General features: G+C 35.3%; 1 protein-coding gene and 1 pseudogene across 1 annotated transcript; both read left to right on the forward strand.

Annotated features, from left to right (window-relative positions):
- Positions 1 to 6264: 6264 nt before the first annotated feature.
- LOC131605539 (uncharacterized mitochondrial protein AtMg00820-like) lies at positions 6265 to 6830 on the forward strand. The gene is made up of 2 exons (XM_058877886.1): positions 6265 to 6531; positions 6681 to 6830. The coding sequence occupies exons 1-2, from the start codon at positions 6265 to 6267 to the stop codon at positions 6828 to 6830; spliced, it is 417 nt and encodes a 138-aa protein (XP_058733869.1).
- A 3300-nt stretch (positions 6831 to 10130) lies between these two features.
- On the forward strand, positions 10131 to 12297 carry LOC131602674 (polyubiquitin-like; annotated as a pseudogene).
- Positions 12298 to 12895: the final 598 nt, after the last annotated feature.

Consider the following 12895-nt stretch of genomic DNA (forward strand, 5'->3'; position numbering starts at 1 on the left):
CAAAACAGAATTGTCTCTAATATGAAATTAAGTACTTGATACCAAGGAAAGTTCAACATTGAAATTCCATCGAGTAATCTTACAAAGGAAAAGGTTGGTCATCCACTAAGCAAATATCTGAAACATCCATTAGGTGGAATAGTTCCTTTCAATCTGGGGCATTCATTCCTTGATCAACACTGGGGCAGACCATTTTCAAATCTCCACGATTCAAGCATATCAGAGTTCTTTCTCAAGAGATCCTACAAGCTGGGGCAAGCTAGTAACAATTCATTTCTTCATCTTCAAACAAGTGTCAGATATCAAGATAGGTGTCAAGGAGTCACACCTCACCTTCATCAATACTTTCACAAGCTGTTACCTTTCCGCAAAGGCATTCTCCATCCATCCCTTGTACCTTGGAAACCATCATTCCATTCATGATCATACATTCATCATGCATGTCATTGCATTTTCATTATCATTTCTCCCATAATGATCCAATCGTCAATAAAGCAGGGGCATCCACCCTATCTTGAATCAAGCAGAGTTTCAGAACTCCATCCAATCTATTCCATACAAAGAAGAAACCTTGATCAATCAGTACAATGCATATAGAACTCATCGCAATGCATCTCCAAAAGTGCATAAATAAATCAAACATTGCATATGAAGCATAAGCCAAGTTACTCATCAAATGGGTTCTCTACAAGTATTCAAGTTGATATTCCACTGGATCACTCAGAGTTACCATTATGGTGTCATCTCCCAAAGTCAATCATGTTCACCTTTCTTCAACCCAGAATTGATGTTTTTGTGTTGAACCCAGAGTTGATTTTCCCTTTCATCTTTTAACCCCGAGTTAATTATCTTCTCCCACTCAACCCAGAGTTGACGGTTATCCTTTGTTCAATCCAGAATTGATTACTCTTTTTCCCACTCAACCCAGAGTTGACGGTTATCTTTTGTCCTTTCCCCTCTCACCCAGAGTTGACGGTTATCTTTTTCTTTCCCACTCAACCCAGAGTTGACAGTTATCTTCTTCTTTTCCCATTCAACCCAGAGTTGACAGTTATCTTCTTTCTTCCCCACTCAATCCAGAGTTGACGGTTATCCTTTTTCAACCCAGAGTTGATCTTTTGTCTTTTCCCACTCAACCCAGAGTTGACGGTTATCTTTTGTCTTTTCCCATTCAACCCAGAGTTGACGGTTATCTTTTCTTATTTCCCACTCAACCCAGAGTTGACGGTCATCGCTTACCTTTTCCCACTCAACCCATAGTTGACGGTTATTGCTTGTCTTTTCCCACTCAACCCAGAGTTGACGGTTACCTTTTATTCAACCCAGAGTTGACCTTTTTCCCACTCAGCCCAGAGTTGACGGTTACCTTCTTTCTCTCTCATTCAACCCAGAGTTGACGGTATTCCTAATTGTTCATCTTTCCTCTTTCAACCCAGAGTTGAATTACCTTCTCTCAACCCAGAGTTGATGTCTACCCATTGTCTTCAACCCAGAGTTGATTTTCATTCTTTCTCAACCCAGAGTTGATTTCCCTTTATCCTTCAACCCAGAGTTGACCCGCGTTTCTTTTTCAACCCAGAGTTGATGTTTATTTCATTTCTAACCCAGGGTTACTCTGTTCAATCCAGAATTGACGCAATCTTCCTCAGTAAAATGACACCGTCTCTTCCTCCGTGGATTCTATCTCACAAGGCAAATTTTCAGGTTCTTTTGGTATTTAATCCTCTTCCACCTTAAGTGTTCGAAAGGCTAGCGCCAATCTCACTCTCAGGTTTAAGATGATTAAATAGGGGCAGCTGTTGCACCCCAAAATTTGCCCATCTAATTATTCTTAATTGGCTTACATATCTCATTCATTTGCATTTTAGGTCATCAATAAAATCACGCATTTGTTAATAATTTGAAATTGAGATCGAGGATCTTGGGTGTAAGGATTCCTTTATGGCTCTTAGTAATTATTCACATGCTGAACAGGATATGTTAAGTCCTTCTCCGACTCTATTTTTCTAATTCTATCTTTCACCAATTCCAAGAGTTCATATAATTGATTGAGGTACAAAATATCATGGATTTTATATTTGATCAAGACATTGAGTATTGAATTTGGATTTAATTATTATGGAGTATAAGTTTGATTCAAAGGTCTTCATTCAAGATTTATACAAATGTGATTCAAGAAAATGCTATCAAACTCCTTTTCATCCCATTACAAAAAATCCAAGTCCATTACAAATTTCAAGTGGAAATGCATAAGGGACAAGTTACAATTGGCGATGCGCTTTCATTCATTCACGAGTCAAACAAGATCAATTCTACATGTCCAAGTTCATCCGAGTATCAATTATGCTTCATTCATAAAAGGATCTTATTCAAAATTTCAAGTGAAGATGAGAATCATCAAACATCATATTAAGGCATGCCCATGGTTCGGAAACAAAGATAAAGTAAAGAAAGATGGGATTTCAAGCTCATGGGAAAGAAAGTAGATTTTTCAAAGTTAGAATTCAAAGGAAGGCCCTCACAATTTCAAGTCAGCCATTTAATGAGATACCATTCACATAGTGCATTCATCTTACATTTCCACTCTTATTGCACAAGAATAAAAATTACACATGAAACTATTTGCAAGTGGGACCACCAGACTTCATAATCATCCATTTGCCTTCAAGCTCTTCACATATCAATGTCCATAAACCAACACAGATCCTCAATCAATCTGCAACATACAGACACACAGTAATCATTCACTTCAAAAGCCATAAATGAAAGAAAAAACAGTTCCGAAACTACACCCGAATCTGAGGCAGAAAACCAAATCAGAACCATATACCTTACAAAACTAACAGTTATCCCAGAACCATATTACTAACCAGTCCTAATTAATTCCCATCACATAAAAGAACATAACCAATTACCATTCAGTTCATAACTCAACTAACTTAAACAGAATTAGTTACGTATAACTAACAACCTAACTAACCCCTAACCGTTTTGTAACTAACAGTTACAAGCTTTAACAGAATTAACAGAATTTCTATCCATTTCTAACAGCTACTAACAGGTCTGTTACCAATCCTAACAACCTATAACTAGACTCATAACAGAAAACATAACTCAACCAATTTGTAACTAACCTTTTTTCCATCTCTTCTTCTCCCCCAACTGAATTCAACTCTCCTCTATACCACTTTGCTTCCAGAAACACCACATTTCTCCCTCTTCAACATTCTTCACTCTTCAACTCAGCCATTCTTCACTTCTCACCCTTCATCATCCACTTCATTCATCTTCAACTCTCCACTCTGCAACTTCTTCATCACTTTTCACCCACCTTCACCCTCCATCACGAATCTTCAGAACTTCATCTTCCATCCTCAATCTCTCTTCATACTCTCTGCTACCCCATTCTCCACAACCATTCATCACCCTCATCACTTCACAACCTTTAACCAATCTCGCTCAATCATCATCTTCACCCAACTCCGCACCTCAATCACGAATCCGCAAAACACGTATTCATCCAAGCTTCAATCTTTGACACGCTCCAGGTGCATCGTCATCTTCATCAAACAATAACAACACGCAAAAAGAACACAACAAAAGATTCAACACGCAGAAATCACACAGAAAAAGAAGCGACGAAGAAGAAGATCGCACAAGGAGAAGTTGTTTTGAAAATATACAAGGAACAAACGAAGCACGTTACCTGAACGTCACGGTGGTCGTGAATCTCCGCCACCGTAAAAAGGGAGCTCAGGTCTTCTAAACCAGGTTCTTCCTTAACCCTCTTCGCATTTTCCTGATACAATTAAGTTCACTTTCAATTTCTGGAAATGTTGGCTCGAATTCATGGCTATCGTGGCTTAGGGTTTAGTTTTTGTGTTGCTCAATCCGGTTGAATGTTGAATTTTCTGTTTAAATTGATGGTGGATTTGGGCTCAGGACAAGATTTTAGTTGGTGTTTAGATTACGGAGAGGCGGCCGCTCGGAGAAGACGGTTTCTCCGGCGCCGATGGTTGCGAATGAAGAAAAACGGGAGAGGAAGAATAGAACGAAGGAGAACGAGGGGTGAAAGAATTCTAATCGTCACACCCAAATCAAACCCTAAAATCCTTTTCTTTAATTTTTATTTTTTAATTTTATTTCAATTAAACCAGTTAAATCAAAATCTGAATAAAACTTGAAGCTGGACCAATTTCCTTTGGGCCATCATCGCATTACTGTTCATGCACACCAAAATGTCCTTTGTGCCATTGCTGATGCATACCCCCCTGTGGCCCATGATACGCTTTTTTGGCTATAAAAAAAAACTCCTTTGGCCCTGTCCACCTGGGCCCTGCGCCCAGTTGTTCTTTACACCATAAAATCAGCATACACCCCCTGGTTCTATCATTTTGTTATTTAGATTAATTAGTTTTTTACCCTTTCTTTGAGTAATTAAATTGCTAATTTTTCTTACTAATTTTAGACCTTAGTGCTGACTTTTTACATAAAAAATAATCACAAAATATTAGTTTTGTTAGGCTAATTCCTTTTAATTCTTTTTGATTAATTAGAATCATTTTTCTTCATAAAAATCATAAAAATAAATAGTATCTTTTAATTTATTTTAGCACTATATTTTGAATAATTTGTTTTCATGTTTGGTGCTATATTTTCAAGTCTTTCTTTTAGCCAATTTTGTATTAATTTTGTTTCTTGCTTACTTGTGATTTTTGCTTGTAATTTCACTTGTATGTTCCTTAGATTTAGGACCTATAATCCATAACTTTTAGGTTAGTCTTCCCTTTTAAGCACTTAGGCTAGTTATTCATTTTAGGCTAGTTTTCTCCCCTTTTTTCTTTTCAACTTTAAAACATTAATAAAGGACGATGTGAATCATGCTAATGCCTTTTTTTTTAGTGTGAAAGAAATGATTGGGGCGTAGGCCCCGATGTATGTTCTTTCCCACTTAGCGGAAGAGAAATGATTGAGGCGTAGGCCTCGGTGTATTTCTTAACCGTTATTTAGAGAAACGATTGTGGCGTAGGCCTCGATGTGCATTCTCTAAATATTCAAAAATTGTATTTCATTTAGAGAAACGATTGTGGCGTAGGCCTCGATGTGCATTCTCTAAATATTCAAAAAACTGTATTTCATTTAGAGAAACGATTGTGGCGTAGGCCTCGATGTGCATTCTCTAAATATTCAAAAAGACTCTTTTTAAGGCATGATTCAAGTCACAAATTAATTTCCCTTAAAAAACACCCAACCAAAAACACATAAAATATCTAATAAAGGCTCAGACCTAAACAAAGTAAGGAAGTGATGCGAAGCCTTGTAGTGGGTTTTCGTCCATCATGGAATTACACCTAAAAGACACAAACCAATTTTATCTCTTCTTTCTCTTGCCTCCGAGGCATTCTTTCTCTTGCCTTCAGGGCATTCTTTCTCTTAATCGGACACGTTATTTCCGCTCCATTCCCAGCTTAAGACTCCAGAGGTCGAGCAGCGGAGTGCGAATGTAACTTCGTCCACTAAAAAACACAAAAACAAACAAAAACTAAAGAGCCGAACTACGGCGCTCTGATTCCTGAAAAGGATACGTAGGCATTAGGTCGCGGGGCCTAAGCGAGCACAACTATTTATAAACCTTATTTTCCCCGTGTTTCTTTTCTTTCATTTGCATGCATTCCCTTAGTAATTAAGCTTTAGATTTATACACCCTTAGAATAGAACAAACATAGGTGGATACCATCGAGTACGATGGGCGTGAGGGGTGCTAGTACCTTCCCCTCGCGTAACCGACTCCCGTACCCTATCTCTGGTCGAAAGACCTCGTTCTTATTCATCCTAGGTTTTCTGATATTCCTTTCCCTCTTTGGGATAAATATATTAGTGGCGACTCTGTCTGATTTTCGCGAGCGTGCGACAACGTTAGAAGAATGTTAGTCTGGTGTCAAGCCCAACTTGAGTCATTTGAAGATATTTAGATCTATAACACAGAGACATGTGCCAGATAAGTTGAGAAGAAAACTTAATGATAAGTCAAGTCAAATGATCCTAATAGGATATCATTCGTCTGGTGGATACAAGTTTTTTCGACCCAGTGAACAAGAAAGTAGTGATCAATAAGGATGTAATCATATATGAGCTTAAGGAATGAGATTAGACTGAAAATGTAAATAAGAATGTGAACCAACAACTGGAGTCGAAAGAGAAGAATTTCGACAAGAAGAAGTCAGAGGTGATGCAGGTCCAAGCAGACCTTAAAGAAGTAGTCACATGTCTTTAAGGTTGCAAGAATGTGTAATTACATTAAATGATGCAGTCGATAATGAAGGTGAGTTGGTACATTGTGTTTTGTATGTAGATGTCGAACCAGTCAATGCAACTGAGGCATTGAAGGATTTGAAGTGGGTAAAAGCTATGAATGAGGAATTGAAGTCCATTGAAGTCAACAACACTTGGTCACTTGTCGAATTTCCTCAAGGCAATAAGGCAATTAATGTGAAGTGGGTATACAAGGTGAAATTGAATCTGAAAGGAGAAGTAACTCGACACAAGTCAAGACTTATGCGAAAGGATTTATTTAAAAGGAAGAAATCAACTTCAACAAAGTTTTTGCACCTATTGCTAGGATCGAAACAATTAGGTCGGTTGTTGGTCTAGCAAACATGAACCTTTGAACCATATGTCAGATGGATGTAAAATGTGCATTCCTAAATGCCTCCTTAAATGAAGAAATATATGTTGCACAACCAGTTGGGTTTGTGAAACATGGACTTAAGCTCTATATGGACTTAAGCAAGCTCCAGGAGCTTGGAATAAGAAGATACATAGTTTCCTAAGGGAGAAGGAATTTATGAAGTGTAAGGAGTATATGTAAGATGAAGCAGGAGTGAATTGCTGATACTATGTCTCTATGTCAATGACTTGTTGATAACATATAGTTGCAAGAAAGAGATTAAAGACTTCAAAGGTGATCTTAGCAAGGAATGCTAAATATTTAATGTGGGCAACATTTTATACTTCCTTGGTATCAAATTCTACAAGAGTGAATTGCTTATACTATGTCTCTATGTCGATGACTTGTTGATAACATATGGTTGCAAGAAAGAAATCGAAGACTTCAAAGGTGATCTTAGCAAGGAATGCTAAATATTTGATATGGGGGACATTTTATACTTCCTTGGTATCAAATTCTACAAGATTCGTAGTGGCTTGATGATGCATCGAAGAAGATATGCAAGTGAAATACTCAAGAGATTTAAGATGGAAGAATGCAACCCGACTTCGACACCTTCTGAACCAAGACTGCAACTTTCAAAAGACTCGGACGAATATGATGTCGACCCAACCTAGTATAGAAGACGTATTGGGTCATTAAGATACCTTTATCATAGAAGGCTTGATCTAGCATACAATGTGGGCATGATGAGTTTATTCATGCAGAAGGCAAAGGTATCACACCTAGCAGCAACTTAAAGGATACCAAGGTATCTGAAAGGAACTCTCGACTATGGAATTATGTTTCCTACAGTCGATGAAGGAAAAGAATGCAAGTTAGTGGGTTACACTAACTCAAATTGGTTTAGTGTCGCCGAGGATCAAAAATCCATAACACGTTATGTGTTTATGCTAGGTGGTGCACTAGTTGCTTGGAGTTAGAGAAAAGAACCAGTAGTAGAATTATTATCGTGTGAACCAAAGTACATAGTTGTTTCTCTCTGTGCATGTCAAGCAACATTGTTGGTGAACTTGATCGAAGACAATAAAGGGAAAGATCATGGAGTAATTACCATGAAGATTGACAACATGTTAGCTATCAATCTGGAAAAGAACCTGATAACACATGGTTGAAGCAAGCACATCGAAATGAGGCTCCACAATCTTTGAGAGCAGGTAGCAAAAGATAATCTAAACTTGAAACACTACATATTTGAGAATCAGATTGCAGACATCATGACGAAGGGTGTGTAGATTCAAGTATTCGATAATCTAAGAGCTATGATGAATACAAATAGCTTAGACACAATGAATTAGGTGGCGTGTTAAGATTGTAATCCCTTATGTCAAAGCAGACAACGGTGTGTCGAAATAGTCTAATGTATGTCGAGTTGTATTAGGTGTCGAAGTTTCAAAGCAGGTTGCTTGACACAAGATTTCGACTTAGAACAAAATAGGTATTTTGGGCTTTGGCTTAGGGAGAAAGCAACCTAAAACTATAAATAGAGGGAGTAACCATGTGTATAACATTGAGAATTTGCAGTTGCAAAGTGAATAAAATTCTTGTTTGGAAGCAGAGAAAACATCTGTAGAAAATATTCTTCTTCCTCGTCTTATTTTGTTCGAATCCTAATTTACCTTTCTTTTCAAATTTTCTTTCTTCTTTCTTTCATTGTTTATTGTGTAGCGATTAGGAATTACTCAATCTTTTGGGTTTAATTCCAACAACTTCTTAGATGTGTATCACCAAAAGGAATTAATTGTTAACTTTGAAAGTAGAAAAATGGATAAACTTCTTAGATGTGTATTAATTGTTAGCTTTGGATTGAACATGAAGATAGAAAATACTGAAGTACCACGTCGATTGTTTATTAAATATGTTTAGTGTTTATATAGATCTTGCAAACATGTTTCTTAGACATCTTGGATATTGGACTCATGTTGAAGACAAATGGGTTATGGGCCAAAATATTTGTTTTACAAATTTAAAGTAATAAATTTATTAAAATAATTAATGTTTAAAATAGAATGAGTTAAAATTGTTAATTTGTTATTTAAAAAATTATTAATTAATAAATTATCTCAATCAGCATTAACACGTCATTAAAATTTTTTTATTTTAATTATCACCGTCTACTATACAAAATTAGAAGAGGACCAATAAAATCTCAAGTGAGGTAAAGTTTAGGGATAAAAAGTTGATTTTTCAAATGTGGGCTAAAATTTAAAAAACATAAATATAAAGGGATCAAAAGTGTATTTAAGCCTTTATGTTTTTACTATCAGTTGTCTTCTTTTTATCATAAGTTAATTTATATAATTACATTAGTTTATGAAAGAAAATTGGTTCTAAATCAATTTTAATTTGATTAGAATTGTTTTAATTAATTGATTTAATTTTTTAACCATTTAAGTGGTTTAGTTTTTCTTATAGTGCAATGCAATTCAGTTTAATAATATAGTTTGATTAATCATTTTTGCACACGCTTACTTAAAATACGCCTCTTTTAATAAAATTTACTTATAAAAAAACTAAACAAATACCAAAATATTTTATAAGAAAATTGATTCTAAACCAATTTTAATCTAAACTAAAATTGTTTTAATTAAAATTATTTAAGTGATTTATTTTTTTTATGGTATAATGCAATTCAATTTAATAATATAACTAAATTAATCATATTTTTGTACACTCCTATTTAAAATATTTCTCTTTTAATAATTTTTTCTAATAAAAAATCAAACAAATGCAGAAAATGATTTAAGAGCTAAAGCATTTTTTTAATACTCCTATTCACTCTTTTATTAATAAAACACAATGGAGTCCTTCACACAAATTATTATAAATAAATATTTTAAAATATTTTTCATATCTTCACTTAAAGTTACATTTTAAAAAAAGAGAATACTAACCAGAACAATGGTTAAGATTTTAAAATAGTAAATTTATCTAGGTAACTATGTATTTAATACTTTGAAAATTGAAATATTAAATTTTCTATAAAATATTTTTTTGTTTTGAAATGTTTAACCATTGTCCTGAGGGCATTGGTTAACCATACCCTTTAAAAAAAGTCATGTTAAGGAGTGCCTATAAGACATGGTTAAACATTTAAATTAAAAAAAAAATTTAAATTTAATGTACACACAATACTTTTTTAAAAAATAATTATTTATATTTTTAATACATTAAATACAAATATTTAAATTGATTAAACAATTTTCAATTTATTATTCATTTCCCTTAAAAAAATATTATGGAAAAGGAAAACTTTGTTAGAAGAAACGAAGAACCATCGGGTGTAAAACAAAATAAGCCAATAGATAAATTCAAGACGTGTTTTGAAGGGAACGCATTATCATCTTATCCGTTGCCGAAGACGACTCTGATACCAAATCAAAATCATTTATAGCTCAAATTTGTTCGCGTGTCGCTATGTGATTGGCGGAACTGCCGTTACTTTTACGCAACCTCAAATCATTTAAAGCTATAAAATCGAAACCCCATATCAGAAAATTCATATTACAGGCATTCGTTTCATTACAGAGAAAAGAAACCCTCACACACACACAATCAAGGTATCTTCTATCCCTATTATATTTCCCTCCTAGACTTCGATTGATAGGGTTTTGCGTTCTCACGATTAGTTTATCATTGAATCGAGTTTGATTTTGATTTTGATTTTGTTTTTCATATTCAATTGTTAGGGTTTTGTATTTTCTTTTAATCAATTGTTGGATATGTTTGCTTTGATTTCAATTTAATCGTTTACATGATATATAATCAATAATCGCATGTTTGAAAAACTTTTCTTTAATTAATTGGCCAATTTGTTTCAAATTTTTTATGATCGAAGAAGACTTGATATCTGTTTTAAACTTGTATACGAAATTTCTTAGAGCAAGATTATGTAAGATTATGTATTGTAACGTTATAAAACATTCTTTAATTAGACCAATTCAGGGGTAATTGATACTTCTATTTTGAACTGGACAAAGTATCAAATCTATAGCTTTGTTTTTAGTATTGTCACCCAATGAAGACTTTTCGAAGATGTTTCCTGTAAATAGATAGAAGTTATTATATTGGTTGATTTTATGCTTTTCGTCTTTTGTTTGCTACATGTAGATCTTCCACTATGTAGTCATCTTTATGAAGATTTTTTTATTGATTTGTATGTTTTTGCTTTTTTCTGATATTGTAGATGCAAATTTTCGTTAAGACCCTCACTGGCAAGACCATCACTCTTGAAGTTGAGAGTTCAGATACCATTGACAATGTTAAGGCAAAGATTCAAGACAAGGAAGGGATCCCACCAGACCAGCAGCGTCTCATTTTTGCTGGCAAGCAGCTCGAGGACGGGCGTACCCTTGCTGATTACAACATACAGAAGGAATCTACCCTTCATTTGGTGCTCCGTCTCCGTGGTGGGATGCAAATCTTTGTGAAAACTCTCACTGGAAAGACCATCACCCTTGAGGTGGAGAGTTCTGACACCATTGACAATGTCAAAGCCAAGATTCAGGATAAAGAGGGCATTCCACCAGACCAACAGAGGCTTATCTTTGCTGGCAAACAGCTTGAGGATGGCCGAACTTTGGCCGATTACAATATCCAAAAAGAATCCACCCTCCACCTGGTGCTCCGTCTTCGTGGTGGTATGCAAATCTTTGTGAAGACCCTCACAGGAAAGACCATTACCCTTGAGGTAGAGAGTTCTGACACCATAGACAATGTTAAGGCCAAGATACAAGACAAGGAGGGGATCCCCCCAGATCAGCAAAGGCTCATCTTTGCTGGAAAACAGCTTGAAGATGGCCGAACCTTGGCTGATTACAACATTCAGAAAGAGTCAACTCTCCATCTTGTGTTGCGACTTCGTGGTGGTATGCAGATTTTTGTAAAGACTCTTACTGATAAGACAATTACTTTGGAGGTAGAGAGCTCAGGCTAAGATACAGGACAAGGAGGGTATCCCCCCAGACCAGCAAAGGTTGATTTTTGCGGGAAAGCAGCTTGAAGATGGCAGAACTTTGGCTGATTATAACATTCAGAAGGAGTCCACCTTGCACCTTGTTCTTCGTCTGAGAGGAGGTATGCAGATCTTTGTGAAGACTTTGACCGGAAAGACTATTACGTTAGAGGTAGAAAGTTCAGACACGATTGATAACGTGAAGGCAAAAATACAAGACAAGGAGGGAATTCCACCAGACCAGCAGAGGTTGATCTTTGCTGGAAAGCAATTGGAGGATGGAAGGACCCTTGCTGATTACAACATTCAGAAGGAGTCTACTCTTCACCTTGTTTTGCGCCTTCGTGGAGGAATTTAATTATGTGAATGTTGCAGAACCATCTTATAATGTGTTGAAGTTCTATATGTGTGTAGTTTTTATGATTCCAAATTTGTGTTAAGCTGAAATGGCCTTGGAAAACTATTGTTTGAGGCGTTTTATGATTCCGAACTTGTGTATTAAGCTGTAATGGCCTTGAAAAACTATCTTTTAAGGCATTGTGTATGATTCTGCTCTAGTATTACTTGATGATGATTGTAGACAGTTTGCTCTTAATAAGTGCTCTTTGTTGTTTTATATGAGATTCCAAAAATTACCGTGATTGCATTATTGCTAAGTTTGAAATTGGTTAACCATAAGATTGACAATGCAGGGGTTTTCTATTATCCTGGGCGATAGGCATTTCTTTACGATAGGGAGAAGTATTTTATTTTTTTTTGGTATAAATAGAGAGAAGTATTTGTCTCGTTTGAAATGTGTTTTTTATAATAAGCAAAACAAAGTAGTTATATATATATATATATATATATATATATATATATATATATATATATATATATATATATACACACACACACACACGAAGAGAAAATAAAAAAAAACATTACATAAGGACTTTCAACAGCAGGCAAAATACTTGATTACACCAGCCCCACCACCAATCTAAAAACCATAAATGGAACAGCTATAAACAAATAACTTCTGTTAAAAAAAACCTAGCTCCACCAAGACCCATATAACATATTTCAATTTCATTACATTCACTCAATTGAAATACAAAGAAAAACCAGTCTAGAAACTGTCAGATTGCTTCATAAACCAGAAACTCGCCTCATGCTCCAATTTACCTGTCATAGCAGCTAGATCTGCAATATATGCTCAAATTATTATTCTG

Source organism: Vicia villosa, linkage group LG5 (genome assembly GCF_029867415.1).
Source record: "Vicia villosa cultivar HV-30 ecotype Madison, WI linkage group LG5, Vvil1.0, whole genome shotgun sequence".
In the NCBI taxonomy this organism is placed as follows: domain Eukaryota; kingdom Viridiplantae; phylum Streptophyta; class Magnoliopsida; order Fabales; family Fabaceae; genus Vicia; species Vicia villosa.